Raw genomic sequence first — 15,837 nt, 5'->3', positions numbered from 1 at the left:
ATCAACAAGGAATGCCAGGATGCTCATGCTTGCGGCATCTCTCAAAAATGTGTACAGTTCTTCTGCCCTTTTCCCTGGAATTGTATGCAGATATTCTTCCACATGAACTCGAATTTCCCACAGCCTCCTTAGTACTTGCCCTCTGCTCAGCCAGCGGATGTCATTGTGGACCAAGAGGTCATCGTAATCGGCAGACACTTCTGAAAGAAAGCTTTTGAATTGCCTGTGTTGCAGTGCTGACTTTGAGCGAAGGAAGTTGACAAGTTTTATCACCATTGACATTACATTAGAATACTCATCACTGAGCTTTGCACAAAGTGCGGTTTGGTGGATTGCACAGTGATAGGAAATCAAATTGGGGTTCAGGTCTTGCAGACGTTTCACAAGCCCTCGGCGAGTACCGATCATGGCAGGAGCGCCATCTGTTGTAATTGACACAATCTGATTCACATCAAAACCTTCATTAGACAAAAAAGTTTGAACAGAATTAAACAAATCCTCACCTGTCGTGCGATTGTTATGCGGTATAAGCGACAACAAATCCTCCACAAATTTCTCTCCATCAAAAAACCGGACATACATTGCTAGCTGAGCTGTGTCCCTGATATCACAGGATTCGTCCACTGCCGGAAAATTTTCCAGTTTTCAGTTTCTCACTTAACTGCTTAAAAACGTCTTGTGCCATGATCTCAGCGCGCCTAATAGCTGTTGTATCTGAAAGTGGTAGTTGTCTGAAGGCTTCAACAACGTCTTTCTTCTCCGCGAAAAGGGTTTCAGCTGTAGTAACCATACATTGCTTAACCATGTCCGCATCTGTAAAAGGTTTCCTGTGTTTTGCCATAACCCACACACACCTCAGTGAAGCTTCAGTTGCCTTTTCCTGAGCACAAGTAGCCTTTGAAATAATATTTGTGCTATGAGAATATCCATCTTTTAATGAAGTGATCTTGTCTGATCTTAAACGGGAGCCCAGTGGATATTTGTGGTCAAAATCCATGTGCTTCGTTTCATAGTGCTGTTTGATGTTCCCACTTTTAATAACAGCAACAGCCTCTGTACATATTAAACATACCGGTCGAGCATTTGGTCGCTGTGGCAAAACAAAACAAAAAGCATCGGTCCACTCTTCTTTAAATGAACGATTTTCGTTATCAACTTTCCTTTTTTTTGCTGCCATGTTTAAACACACTGCTGTTAACTTGACATCGAAAGCACTGGAGGCGGGACTACAGCGTTCAACAGTGCGCACGAGCGTACAGTGGAAGGTGTATAAAAAAGGAACTCTCGTTCGTTTTTTTTATTCGTGGAAACTGACGATAGTTCAAATTAACAGTACACTAGATCAGAGATGGCATTGTGAGGGAATGAGAGGGTAAAAATAATAATTAAAAAAAATACAATAATGATAATATTAAGTAAATAAAACGATTCCGCGGTCCGTTCAAAAGCGTCTGGCGGTCCGGATTTGGCCCGCGGGCCGCCTATTGACTACCCCTGGTCTATAGCATGCTCCTATTATTATGCTCATCAGGGATCCTTTCTCCGAAGTAGATTGGTTCCCTTTTTGTTTAAGTGCAGTCCATTTATATATATTTTTTGTTTTAAGCTATTAATACATTTATGACAGTTGGTGTAAAGTTTTTTTGAAGTGTAACCCCACTAAATTATTATATAAATCGATCTCAGCAAAGTAACAGAAACAAAACCTGAAAAAATAAGGCAGTTGTTTTTACATTCCGTACCCCATTGCATTGGTGCTTGCAGACGGCTGTCTTGGCAAGTTGTTATTACATTGGTCCACAAACAAGTACAGTTACGGTGCAGTTCTACAGTTCACATTGCAGGTGTAATTTGAATCTTAACTTCATTCAATTTGGGTTCCTGAGCAAAATATCCCAGATTCCTGCCAGTTTTCAGCTTTTTTTTACTATAATTTTCATTCCTTTAAGTTAGAATGTTGAGAGTTGTTGAGTCTTCAGCGATTCAGTCCAATTGTACACACTTAGATGTTTCCGTGTTTCTTTTCCAAGTTGTATGGTCTTTTTAGAGAGAGTCCTTGGAGAAGTTGATGGTTTTCATTGAGAGCTTGGAGAGAGAGCTCGTTTTTCCTTTGAGATTTTCTAGATTCTATGCTACAAGCATTTTTATAACATTTGACAATAGGTTTATCTCTCAGATTATTGTCATTCAATTGGTCAACTCTGCCAGACATCCCATTGGTAAATCCTCCATTAGGTATTTTTATTGGCTGTTTTGAATGCAAGCAGGATGACCTCATAACTTCACCAAATAAATACATCGCCCTTGTCATTTAAACAAAATATCATAAATCACAGAAAAGGCATTCTGTTAAAGTTATTAATTTTTACTTGATAATCACATTTCTCTTTCCCTGAGGTATTTTTTTTTTACACAATGCAATACCAAAATGAATCGTCTGTAATTAACATTATAATGAATTTGATTTTAATCCATTTCCAGAATGATAAATTACTTTTTTGTGATTAAGTAAGGATTTTAATACACTATATCTTCTAGGTTTCTAAATTTGCCTTCACAAGAATATCGTTTTTATAACAGTTAACATAATTCTCCATTGAATACAATGTTAATTTAATTCCGAACTGAACCATCTCCATTGTCCAGAGGTGGCAGTATGACAACATATTGATCAGATTGAATACACGTTCCTTAGACTTGATGGCTCACCTCTAGGAATGTATCGTCACAAGTGTGAAACATTTGTTTGAGGCTCGATACTTAGTTCTGATAACAATCTAAATTTTCTTAGTCAAGTCTGGCTCTACACAGCAGGGGACTTGTTTAACAGTTTTCCCTCAATGTATAATCCATTTAAGACTGGCAGACCAACACAGCAGGGGATTTAGTTTACCCTTGGAACATTGTTTAACAGCACTGGTACAAGAAGACACAGCAAGATTTCTTGGTAAGCCAGAATGAGCTATCAAACAAACTTTACACTTGTTCAAATGAAACAGTATTTTAATTAGGGATGGGCACCAATATCGATATTTTGATATGTTATTCGATATCGATAATAATTTCCATATTTCGAGTAGTGGTTAGGGCTCTGGACTCTTGACTGGAGGGTCTTGGGTTCAATCCCAGGTGGGGGACACTGCTGCTGTACCCTTGAGTAAGGTACTTTACCTAGATTGCTCCAGTAAAAATCCAACTGTATAAATGGGTAATTGTATGTAAAAATAATGTGTAAAAAATTATGTAATTGTATGTAAAAATATCTTGTAATAATTGTATGTTGCCCTGGATAAGGGCGTCTGCTAAGAAATAAAAAAAAAAAAAAATAATAATAATAATAATAATAATAAAGGGATAAAAAATTCACGTATGCTCGCAGTGACATACTTCTTATTGCTAATACTGCTAATAATACAAACGCAGTATAATCAAGTTTATTTTATATTAAGATACAACCCTATACATACCAATCAATGTTAGTCTCGTAGGCACACATTAAAGTATTATTTAACCATTTTATTCCATTGATTCGCGTCTTTCTTTTTCTAAGAACCCGATTTTAACAAATGTATTTCAATACTATAAATAAAAAAAAACAACAAATCCTGTGTACCCTCTCTCGTGTGCTCTACTCCCGTTTATTCAAATGTTTCCTCTCACCAGCCAATCCCTTACCGGATACGATCCTGTTTTCAAATAGTGCGCGCATCAACTAATTAAGAAAGGGATACACACCCAAAAATAATCTTAACAAAAAAATATAATAAACAGGAAAATCGGCTTAAATAATTTGATCTATGTATTAAACGTAGCACCAAATGGTCGACTGAATTTGAGTGCAGTCGACGTCAGCGCTGGTATTCAGCTAACCGGAAATGTCACGCGATTCACACCATGTGCTGAAATGGCGGATGATACATCCGATATGAGAACTTCAGCATCAAAAGAAACGCAACAAACTAGTTTAGTGTGGAAGTACTTCAAAAAAACAGGAAGACAAACGTGAAGTACAGTGCACACTGTCAGAAAGTGCTAAAATACAACCAAAGCACATCGTCTATGCATGCGCACCTCACAGGAAAACATCCATTAAACCTGTCGGGTGAAAATCAAGCAACGAGAGGTACTGCAGTCAAGGCAAGTGATACGCAGAAAAGGCAGTCAAAAATTGGATTTTTCAAAGCGTCCAATAAATGAAAGACGTAAACAAGAAAAAATGAAATAAGCTAATCGCATTTGTTGTGAAAGATGTACGTCCAGGGGTGGACAAATCACTATTGTGTGGTAGACCGATGGGGTACCAAAAGGTAAACTATGGTAGCCCACCACAAATACAGTTTTCAGTAGATAAACATTTCCATTTAACACTACGCACCATTAAAAAAAAATGTAGACAGATACAATTGTAAGGTGGTAAGGTTCAAAAAAGAAATCCTACATAAATCCACTAATAAAACAGTTTTTTTTTTTTTTTATCATATATAACCAGATACTGCCAAAGTTTGCTAACAACCTAGTTTCTGTTCATATTTTTACCAAACAATAACAAGCTAATAGCTTCCTTATATAAAATGTAGGGAATTATGTTTGACCGCATCATCTGCATTATTTTCCCAGACTTTATCCAGGCCCGGCGTTATGGGCGGGTTTTCGGAGCGTGGCCCGTCCAGTTTAGATTCAGTGCCTCCCCTGTTTCAGATTCTAAATTGATATAAAAAATCTTTGAGAAATCCTTAATCAAATCAAAGTAAAGCACAATAATAATAATAATTAAATGTTTAGTTGCTTCTGGTGTTTGGAAACCCCTTCGTAGGGTCGCCATGTCGGATTGTTTACAAGAGTGTATGCTTTTTATGTTCAGTATTGAATAGTCAGGTGAAAGTAAGCTTTTATATGTACATTTGTTACATTACAGTAACTTGGTATGTGTGGGAATCTGTTTATTGCAATCTCTGTAGATTGTAGGATTGTACTGTTACTCAGACATGTATGCTCTACCCCCATTTCTTCACCTGTTTCCTCCCCTTCCAATCCATTACCGGAAGATATATCCTGTTTTCAAAAAGTGCAAGCATGAACTAATTAGAAACAGGGTAGTCTTTCTTTAAAGGAATACGCACCTGAAAACAAACACAAAAAAAACAGGAAAATCGGTTAAATCATTTGATATATATATATATATATATATATATATATATATATATATATATATATATGTATGTATGTATGTATGTATGTATGTATAAGAACATAAAGTTTACAAACGAGAGGAGGCCATTCAGCCCATCTTGCTCGTTTGGTTGTTAGTAGCTTATTGATCCCAGAATCTCATCAAGCAGCTTCTTGAAGGATCCCAGGGTTTCAGCTTCAACAACATTACTGGGGAGTTGGTTCCAGACCCTCACAATTCTCTGTGTAAAAAAGTGCCTCCTACTTTCTGCTCTGAATGCCCCTTTATCTAACCTCCATTTGTGACCCCTGGTCCTTGTTTCTTTTTTCAGGTCAAAGTCGTCCCCTGGGTCGACATTGTCTATACCTTTTAGGATTTTGAATGTTTGAATCAGATCGCCGCGTAGTCTTCTTTGTTCAAGACTGAATAGATTCAATTCTTTTAGCCTGTCTGCAAATATATATATATTTTTTCTTCCATTCATAATGTGCTGTGCCTAGCCAAGCTTACGGCTGTTCAAGTTAAACAAAATATAACAAGACTTTTCTACATGGATATTGTGATATTGCCTAGGTATTCACCCCCTTTGCTATGACACGCCTAAATAAGCTCTGGTGCAACCAATTGTCTTTAGAAGTCACATAATTAGTTGAATGGAGTCCACCTGTGTGCAATTAAGGTGTTTCACATGATTTCAGGTTAAATACACCTGTCTCTGGGAGGTCCCACAGTTGGTTAGTACATTTCCTAACAAAAACAACATCATGAAGACGAAGGAACATTCAAAGCAAATCCGGAATAAGGTTCTTCAAAAGCACCAATCAGGGGTAGGATATAAGAACATTTCCAAGGCATTGAATATCCCCAGGAGCACAGTAAAGTCCATTATTAAGAAATGGAGAGAATATGGCACAACTGTGAATCTGTCTAGAACAGATTCACAGTTGTGCCATATTCACAACTGTGAATCTGTTCTAGACAGATTCACAGTTGTAATTCTAAAGGAGTTAGTCTTCCACGGCTGAGCTGGGAGGCCTGTGCATACGGCAACAATAGCCTGGGTGCTTCACAAAACTGGCCTTTATGGGAGAGTGGCAAAAAGAAAGCCATTGTTGAAAAAATCTCGGCTAGAGTTTGCCAGAAGGCATGTGGGAGACTCTGAGACCAAGTGGAAGAAGTTTCTATGGTCTGATGAGACAAAAATAGAGCTTTTTGGCCTCAATGCTAAGCGCTATGTTTGGCGTGAGCCTAACACCGCACATCATCCTGAGAACACCATCCCTACGGTGAAGCATGGTGGTGGCAGCATCATGCTATAGGGATGCTTCTCTGCGTCAGGGCCTGGACAGTTTGTGAAGATAGAGGGCAAAATGGATGCAGCAAAGTACAGAGAAATCCTGGAGGAAAACCTGCTGAAGTCTGCAAGAGACCTGGGACTTGGGAGAAGATTCATCTTCCAGGAGGACAATGACCCCAGACATACAGCCAAAGCCACACTGGAGTGGCTTAAAAACTAAGGTCAATGTCCTGGAGTGGCCCAGTCAAAGCCCGGACCTCAATCCAATTGAGAATATGTGGAAAGAGCTGAAAATTGCTGTTCACCAAAGGTCCCCATCCAACTTGACGGAGCTTGAGCAATTTCGCAAAGAAGAATGGGCAAAAATTGCAGTGTCCAGATGTGCAAAGCTGGTAGAGACTTATCCAAATAGACTCATGGCTGTAATTGCTGCCAAAGGTGCCTCTACCAAATATTGACTCAAGGGGGTGAATACTTATGCAATCCAATTATTTTCTGTTTTGTATTTGTAATTCATTTAGAACAATTTGTAGATTTTGTGTTGATCAGTTGCAAAAACTCCTAATTAAATCAATTTTGATTGTTGTAACACAAACAAATGTGGAAAAGTCCAAGGGGGGTGAATACTTTTGAGAGCCACTGTAAATATCTGTTAATGTCTATTTGTATATATGTTTCAAATTGCAATTGTTACATTTTTCTGTGTTTGGGAAGACTTCGATATTATCAATACTGAAATGCATGCATGATATCGATATATAATGTTCATATCGATGCCCACCCCTAATTTTAATTATTTGTGATAAAAAACAGATTTAAAAATCCTTCTGTTCCCTATGTTCCGACCAATCCGAAATGAGCGAGTTCTCCCATGTTCATACGGATGGTTTCATAATGGGTTTGTTTTAAATGCCAATATACTGTCTTTTTCTGTTTATTGTAGGCCTTGATTAAATTCAAAAGCTACTTGTATTTTGAGGAAAAGGACTTTGTAGATAAAGCAGAGAAGAGCCTCAAACCAATGAGCTCCAGCAAAGTAAGTGAACGGCATTCGGTAACACTGTCTTAATACAGTATATACGTTTTGTTGCGTTCTTTTAAATTAGCATCTGGCTTGGCACATAATCCATTGTATGTGCACAGTATGTCCATTTGCCAAAAACTAGCTAGATTTACTCTTAGGACCAATTATTACTTGAGCCATTTAATAGATTGAGAGACTTCTAGTCTGAACGTTTGTCATTGAATTTATTAGGTTTCTTTTAGTATTTCTAAATTAAGCATTATTTAGTGTTTTAATATCTATGGAAAATCTAACCCCTCATTAAATACATTTTCTAGCAATGAATGTCCAGTTGTCTTCACTGTGTCTTTCAACGATGTTACTGCTATTTTCAGCTTTTACATTTTGGCAAAACAACGTGAAACTTGGTAAAGTCAATTGGAAACATGGTCCAGAACGCAACTGAAACTGATTTCTGTGAGCTAACTCTTACAGATGTAGAAATAAAATGTGTTTTCTTTTATCCCCCAGATGATATTTTTTAGGAATGGTGTTAGTCAAGGAGTTGCGTTCGAAGACCTATTTGAAGGAATTTACTTCCCTGCCATCTCCTTGTATAAAAGCTGCACTGTAAGTACTTGCCGTTTTGTAGGAAAAGCATCTCTAGGCCAGAAGATCAGTTATGGAATCTGTACGTTCTCCATCTACCAGTATCCATTCATGGTTATGTATGTGACTAATAGTGACTGGCTGTAAATGGCATTGCTTACATAGATTACAGTACAGGAGCTAATTAGCCAGGCATCATATATGGTTCTTTTTAATTGTGTTTATATACACTAACACTGTTTTTTTCTTCTTTTCTTCCAGGTGTCTGTAAATTTTGGACCGCATTTTAAGTACCCTCCAAAGGACGTCGCATACCAACCAGTAAGTCTTGCATTATTGATCTTGTAGAATTACTTTTAAACATTTAACATACATGGTCAGTCCCTAGCACTAGCCCTGCACCCAGTCCTGGCTTTCTAAACTAGGGTCATTTTATATTGTTTTAATGACAGTGTCTGGAATTTTAAGCAATTGGGTAACAGGAAAATCTGCTCTTAACTGATCCTACTAACAGAGAAGTGAAAAACAGTAATAAGTCTTGCTTCTGTGACGACCTGGGCATTTACCTTATTGAGTGTAGTTCTGAAACCAAGGACTGTGTGCAGGGCTAGGAATAGATACCCAGCATTTTAAGTGACAAATGTCATATTGTTCTGCCTCAGATGAGCGACATGGGCTGGGGCGCAGTGATCGACCACACTCTGGCGGACATACTGTATCACGTGGAGACCGAAGTGGACGGCCGCCGTAGCCCTCCCTGGGAGCCCTGAACCCTGAGTTGACGTCTGAAACCTCTGGACACCTTCCTGCTGCTCTGTACTGAGACCTATCTAAACCAGCAGGCTGACCACGAACAAGTGTACCAGGGAACAACAAGCATTGTAACACAACACATTCAAATAGTACTTTTGAATTGGGGATATGACGCACAAAGCCTTGTCAAATATGTATGTGCTGCTCCAAAATGAAACAAAGGTTTGGAATGTGAGTCAACCTAAAACCCATAGTTAATTTTCCGTATTTTTTATATATTGCACATTAGAAAGTGTAGTCCCAGGCTTTCAATTCCATTCCCTACCTTTTGTCTTCAGTACCTCCTTTATCATTGTGAAGTTGAACTTTTAATTTGATACATTTTCACAGTGAAGTCATAAAGATATTGAAACCCTCATTTCTGCTTGCTATTCAATTTATTTCTAACTGGAAAAGGACTTCCTGTTTTTACTGAAACTGTGGGATGATTAATGTCGTTTTAAGCGAGTGTTGGATAACAAATACCAGCTCTATGCTTATTTGAAAATTAAGGAAATATATAAGAAATTCAAAGTTGAAATGGGGGTTATTGAAAATGATAATGAAGCTGTTGTAATTAAAGGAAGAAAAATTAGTATGTAGTGTCTCCGGTATCCTTAAATCCGCCAAGGTCATGATATGCGGCTACCAGATGCAAATAAACCAAAACAATTGCTTGGTTTAGGCTAAACCTGTGTCTCTGGAACCCAAAATGCTTCCCTCCATTGTAGCAGAACAGATCACATCTGGTGTAGGCACAATTGGGACTAAAACCCTGGGTAGCAGAATAATTCTAATTACCAGGGATAAATGGGTAACAACTCTTACCTTATATTATTATAATATTATCACAAATCATTTAGCTGTGTGAGACCAGGTGGAGTTCAAATACCAGCTGCACAGGAAGTTAATTTAGGCAAAACGATCTACAGTAAAAAAAAACATTGAGCTAATAAAAGGTAAGATACTTTTAAATGTGAACAATCTTATGTACAGTATTGCCTTTTTCAAAACATGGTGCTGCGTGCTAACACTGTAAATTTGTTTTTTTCAATTTTAAAGTCTACCAATTTTTTTCAAAGTTTGGGCAGCTACTTTCCTTTTCACTCTGGTTCTTTTATTTTTCTGTTATTTGACTGGCAAGCCTGAATTATGATTCCATGTAACTTTTGTTAACCAGTTCCATATTTTTGAGCAGGAGCTCTGGTGTGTGTTCAATCTTGTGTCTTTGCTTCATATTCTGTGTTGACCATTTTGGCTAACCAGTTGCCTCCTGTATATAAAGGCTGCAGCATCATAGTCCCAATCATTTTAGGAGTAAAATACCTTAAGTTACCTAAGGTTTAGCTTTTTTATTATTTTGTATTGAAACTGGTTTTAAATAAACTGTTTGAAAAGCAAAATAATTACGTTTATTGGGGGGGGGGGGGGTTTCTGAGAAATTTTGAAGACTACCGCTGTAATAGTCTGCGTTTTAGACAACTGAAAAGGAAACCCAGTCATAAGAATTTCTAATGTCATGAAACACATCACTTCAAGAACCAAAACGTTGAAATGCCCAATTCTTTTTAGGCTCAGCTCACCGCTACCACCCCTGCGGTGACTCGGGAGGGGCGAAGATGAACACACGCTGTCCTCCGAAGCGTGTGCCGTCAGCCGCCCGCTTCTTTACACTCTGCAGACTCACCGTGCAGCCGCCTCAGAGCTACAGTGTCGGAGGACAACGCAGCTCTGGGCAGCTTACAGGCAAGCCCGCAGGCGCCCAGCCAGACTACAGGGGTCGCTGGTGAGCCGAGGACACCCTGGCTGACCTAACCCTCCCTCCCCCCGGACGACGCTCGGCCAATTGAGCGCCACCCCCTGGGAGCTCCCATCCACGGTCAGCTGTGGAATAGCCTGGACTCGAACTGGCAACGTCCAGGCTATAGAGCGCATCCTGCACTCTAGCGAGTTCTTTTACTGGATGCGCCACTCGGGAGCCCCCGAACCAAAACTTTATACATTTTTTATACCAGGGCTTCAGTTTTTCGGTGTTTATGCATTTCATTTTTCAGTGTTTTATTTTGAGTAGATACCCCGAAATAGTTTTTAAAGATTTCATTGTGGAAGACAGCAAAGGAAACAAGGCACAAGATTATCGAGTTACTATATTGTGCCAGAAAAAAAAAACAAAAAAAAAACAAGAATTTTTAAGTAACTCAAAACGTTAGTTTACTTACTGTAACCCTATTTCCCTGAAAGAGAAGATGACCACCAATGTATTGGATGTGCCTGCTCATTCGGTAGGTATCGCTGAGCTCTATACCAGAGCTGCCGATCGGCCCCTTCCTGGGATGACACACTCGGTCCCGCCAACCGAGGGATTAAAACCATCATCCTGAAGAAGCCATTTCTCTTTTTCCTTCTCAAGATGGTACCGTAAGACCTCTGTCTAGCTGAGCGTGTTGATAGAAAAGATCTTTGAGTCGTGTTGTATTTCCCTTGCATTCGTGCTGAAAGCCGGCTTGCCGCTTTGCTGGAATCACCAACTCTCTATTTTGAGTCTCTTCATTCTGTCTTTCAGCAGCCTCCTCGCTTGCGTTGTAGGCTGCTCTGCTCTTTACTGTCTGTCGTGTGTGAGAGACTGCCTGTGCAGTTACCCTGTGATTGAGTGTCTATTTCTTTCTTGGGAGAATACAGTTCCTCCACGGGGCAAGGCCTTGCCCCATCCCCGCTGTCGAGTGATTCACTCAGCCGCCGTCTGGCAGCTGGAGTGGGCCTGTTGATGGCTGCTGCTGCGCGTGCCCTGTCTCTTGTCACACTGCACGGCCCTGTTCAGGGTTGTGCTGTGGATAGCTGCAGAGCGGTTGTTACTCGGCCATCCAGCCGTATTACTCCACCGGGCTCATCCCGCTGTAGAGTAGACCTCTCCGGCTGTGTAGGCCACCTACCTCGGTGAGTCGGGCCTTGTAAACAAGCAACAGAGTCTTCTTCCCTTTCTCTTCTACCATGGTTTTTTGCTGTCTGCCTTCAACTCGTTGCTACGCGCTGACCTGGTGTGTGACCACACGGTTAGGATAGGCACCATTGCATAGCTGCCCCCTAGTGCTTCGGTACCTTGGTGCACGCAGAGCCCTTGGTACTTGGGCACACGGTGCTTGGTGCCCACTGCTACAGCTCTAGTGCACGAATGCACGGTGCGCATGGTGTCTCGTACCTCAGTGCGCATAGCACCCTCGGGTGCTCGGTGCATGAGGTGCCTCGATGCCCTCCTACCTGTAGACGGTGCTCCACTCCGCTGTAGGCTACGTGCTGCCCCAGTCGTATGACTGCACGTAGTCCAGGCTAGACACCCCTGTCCAGATGCTGTGATCGAGGCTGTGTGAAATAGCTTGCTCGAGTTTTCTGGAGTTCATACTGACCAGCTCTTTGTCTGTCACAGGACACGGACCCTAGGACAGCCCCTCTCAAAGCATTGTCTGTCACATTGGATTGTGGACACAGTCTCAACTGCGTATGATGGTGCTGGCTTGCCCCCACCTGGGAGGGTAGCCGCAGACTCCAGTAGAGGGTTGGCTACTTCTTGGGCCGTCTTCAGAGGGTTCCTCGCTGTCTGATATTTGTACTGTCTGATATATTTTCTCCAGTTTCTACCACCTTAATATGGTAGATCCTGCCCTGCCCTGCCTTCCTTGAGGGTGTAAGCTCACACCGCTAACTGCTTATGTGGTTCTGATTCATCCACAGAAAAAGGATGGCTGTTTTTTAAAAATGTAGTACTAGAGGCGCAAAACAATTACATCCCAAAAGTAGAGAAATCTACATCTAAAACAAAATGGCCAAAATGGTTTAATAGATCAATGAAAAAAAATATTCAGCGAAAAAAGGCACTTTACAGAGTGTTTAAAAGGGACCAAAAACAAAGTACACAGAAAGAGTACTTGGAACTGCAACCACAAGTCAAAAAGGAAATTAGAAAGGCCAAGAGAGAAATAGAAATCAATATTGCTAAGGGGGCTAAAACCAATTCCAAAATGTTTTTCCAATATTATAACAGCAAGAGAACATTCAAAGAGGAGGTTAAATGTCTAAGAGACACAAATGGCAAAATCATAGTTGAAGAAAAAAAAATAGCAAATATATTAAATGATTACTTTTCACAGGTTTTTACAAAGGAGGACACGGACAACATGCCCCACATGTCGACCTGTTCCTATCCAATTTTAAATAACTTTAGCATAACAGAGGCAGAAGTGTTAAAGGGTCTAGGAGCTCTTAAAATAAACAAATCCCCTGGGCCGGATGAGATCCTCGCAGTAGTACTCAAAGAAATGAAAGAAGTTATTTACAAACCGCTAACCAAAATCATTAAGTCTTTTGATACAGGGGTTGTACCGATAGACTGGAAAATAGCAAACGTAATACCGATCCTCAAAAAGGGAAACAAAACTGAACTAGGTAACTACAGTCCAATACGCCTGGCTTCTAGTATATGTAACTTTATGGAAACTATAATAAGATCCAAAATGGAAAATTACCTATATGGTAACACTATCCTGGGAGACAGTCAGCATGGTTTTAGGAAAGGGAGATCGTGTCTAACCTACTTGACTTTTTTGAGGATGCAACATTGAAAATGAATAACTGCAAAGCATACGACATGGTTTATTTAGATTTCCAGAAAGCTTTTGACAAAGTCCCGCATAAAAGATTAATTCTCAAACTGAACGCAGTAGGGATTCAAGGAAATGCATGCACATGGATTAGGGAGTGGTTAACATGTGGAAAACGGAAAGTACTGATTAGAGGAGAAACCTCAAAATGGAGCAAGGTAATCAGTGGTATACCACAGGGATCAGTATTAGGTCCTTTGCTATTCCTAATCTACATTAATGATTTAGATTCTGGTATAGTTAGCAAACTTGTTAAATTTGCAGACAACACAAAAATAGGAGGAGTGGCAAATACTGTTGCAGCAGCAAAGGTCATTCAGAATGAATTCAGAATTCAGCATTCAGAACTGGGCAGACACATGGCAAATGAAATTTTCATAGAGAAAAGTGTAAAGTATGGCATGCAGGCAATAAAAATGTGCATTATAAATATCATATGGGAGATACTGAAATTGAAGAAGGGAACTTTGAAAAAAACCTAGGAGTTTATGTTAACTCAGAAATGTCTTCATCTAGACAATGTGGGGAAGCTATAAAAAAAGCCAACAAGATGCTTGGATATATTGTGAGAAGTGTTGAATTTAAATCAAGGGAAGTAATGTTAAAACTTGACAATGCATTAGTAAGACCTCACCTACAATACTGTGTTCAGTTCTGGTCACCTCGTTACAAAAAGGATATTGCTGCTCTAGAAAGAGTGCAAAATAGAGCAACCAGAATTGGGTTACACGCACCGCTTCGTCTCAGTACATTCAGGATCACAATCAATTTTTTTGTCTGCTGCGCAAGATGGGCTGAATGGCCTCCTCACGTTTGTAAACTTATGTTGTTCTTATGTTCTTATCTCTCATATGCTGCCGTTCCTTCTCCCTCGCGGCGGCTCTGGTATACATTATCCCATGCATAATGTCATTGGTGGTCATCTTCGAATTGAAAGGGAACGTTAGGTTACTTTACCGTAACCCTGGTTCCCTGAAAGAGAAGACGACCGCCAACTGTGAGGTCGCATCGGTCGCACTCACGGGTTCGATGGAAAAAGAGAAATGGCTTCCTCAGGATGAAGGTTTTATCCCTCGGTGGGCAGGAGGGATTGTGTCATCACATGAAGGGGCCTATCGGCAGCTCTGGTATAGAGAGCTAAGCGAAACCTTCCCAATGGGCATGCATATCCTATACATAATGTCGTTGATTGTCGTCTTCTCTTTCAGGGAACCAGGGTTACGGTAAGTAACCTAACGTTCCTTTGAAAACCAGGCTTTAATCACTGATAGGTAGGTGCACAGGGACTGAGTGCTCTGGGGCTTAAGCACCAATGGGGGAAAATAAGGTCCTGCATAGTGCAATAAAACACCTGTTCTGTCAAATTACAGTGTGGATGCTTCACAAGCAGAACAGTTATTGCAGCGCTTAAAAATTAAAACATTCAGTGGCGGCTCTAAGAAACGGGAAGGTGATCCTTCACACATTCAAATCCATTTATACAAAGTCTCCCAGCTTTCTTGGAAAGATCTGCGTTTCCCTCGTTTTTCTTTTGTATTTGTTATGCTCTCATTAGTATCTATAGTAGATTCAGCGTCCGTCAGTTCTGGCAGATTCTACTGTACTTGCTGAAGCAGCTTTCTCCCACTGCTAATTAAAAATATATAAATAAGTAAACTGTAGCCACCTTGCTAACAATTTCATCCCGAGGGTTACAGTGAAACGTACAGTCTTTAAATTGAGACTTTAGTGAAGACTGTGTGAGTACATTAATTATTGTAGGTAGTAATTTATAGTTATTTAAATCACTCGCAGGCTGTAACCCCCAACACCACAAACCAGCCAGCATTTTTGTAAATAGCAACACATGTAAAGCATTTCCAAAAAGCATTTTTATTTGTAAGCATTTTATTTGTGTCATTGGTGTCAATTTCAGATGGAGCTTCGTGGTCGGCGAGGTGAGAATTTTTTTCCTCTGTCATTCCGTTTGGTGCTGTCAGTGTCAGTTTCTCACACACAGTACAGCAGCCACTCAGTAACGCGGTGCACACAGGTGACTGATCGATCTGTAGGAGCCTTTACTAAGGTGCCTTTGTTAAAAAAATAAATACATAAATAAATAAAATCAAAATTTACAATGCTGTTTATTTTTTCGGAAAATAAAACTACGCCTATTTTTTTTTAGAGACCCCAACTGTTGTTGATTCCAACGTAGGCACTTCACAGAAGGACTAGTAAGTTTCAGAAGGTTATTGTTAGTTTCTAAACCTGGGTTACAAACATTCCCAATATGTTAAAAATATACAACATTGAGTTCGCATTTTTCTTTAACCTA

At 40.0% G+C, this 15,837-nt stretch overlaps 1 protein-coding gene across 3 annotated transcripts in view; it reads left to right on the top strand.

Moving 5' to 3' along the window:
* Window positions 1–10,277, top strand: part of LOC117397908 (set1/Ash2 histone methyltransferase complex subunit ASH2) — a 63,323-nt gene extending 53,046 nt beyond the window's left edge. For all 3 annotated transcript variants that reach the window (XM_059008599.1, XM_059008598.1, XM_059008600.1), the window contains 4 exons: window positions 7,411–7,503; window positions 8,002–8,100; window positions 8,341–8,400; window positions 8,742–10,277. In XM_059008599.1, coding sequence (XP_058864582.1) covers window positions 7,411–7,503; window positions 8,002–8,100; window positions 8,341–8,400; window positions 8,742–8,849 — 360 coding nt within the window. In that variant the 3' untranslated portion in view covers window positions 8,850–10,277. The remainder of the gene's footprint in view (window positions 1–7,410; window positions 7,504–8,001; window positions 8,101–8,340; window positions 8,401–8,741) is intronic.
* The last annotated feature ends 5,560 nt before the right edge of the window (window positions 10,278–15,837 follow it).

The sequence above is a fragment of the Acipenser ruthenus genome, chromosome 37 (assembly GCF_902713425.1).
Source record: "Acipenser ruthenus chromosome 37, fAciRut3.2 maternal haplotype, whole genome shotgun sequence".
Classification (NCBI taxonomy): domain Eukaryota; kingdom Metazoa; phylum Chordata; class Actinopteri; order Acipenseriformes; family Acipenseridae; genus Acipenser; species Acipenser ruthenus.
The sequence above is the reverse complement of the archived record's forward strand: the minus strand, read 5'-3'. Positions and strand labels throughout refer to the sequence as shown.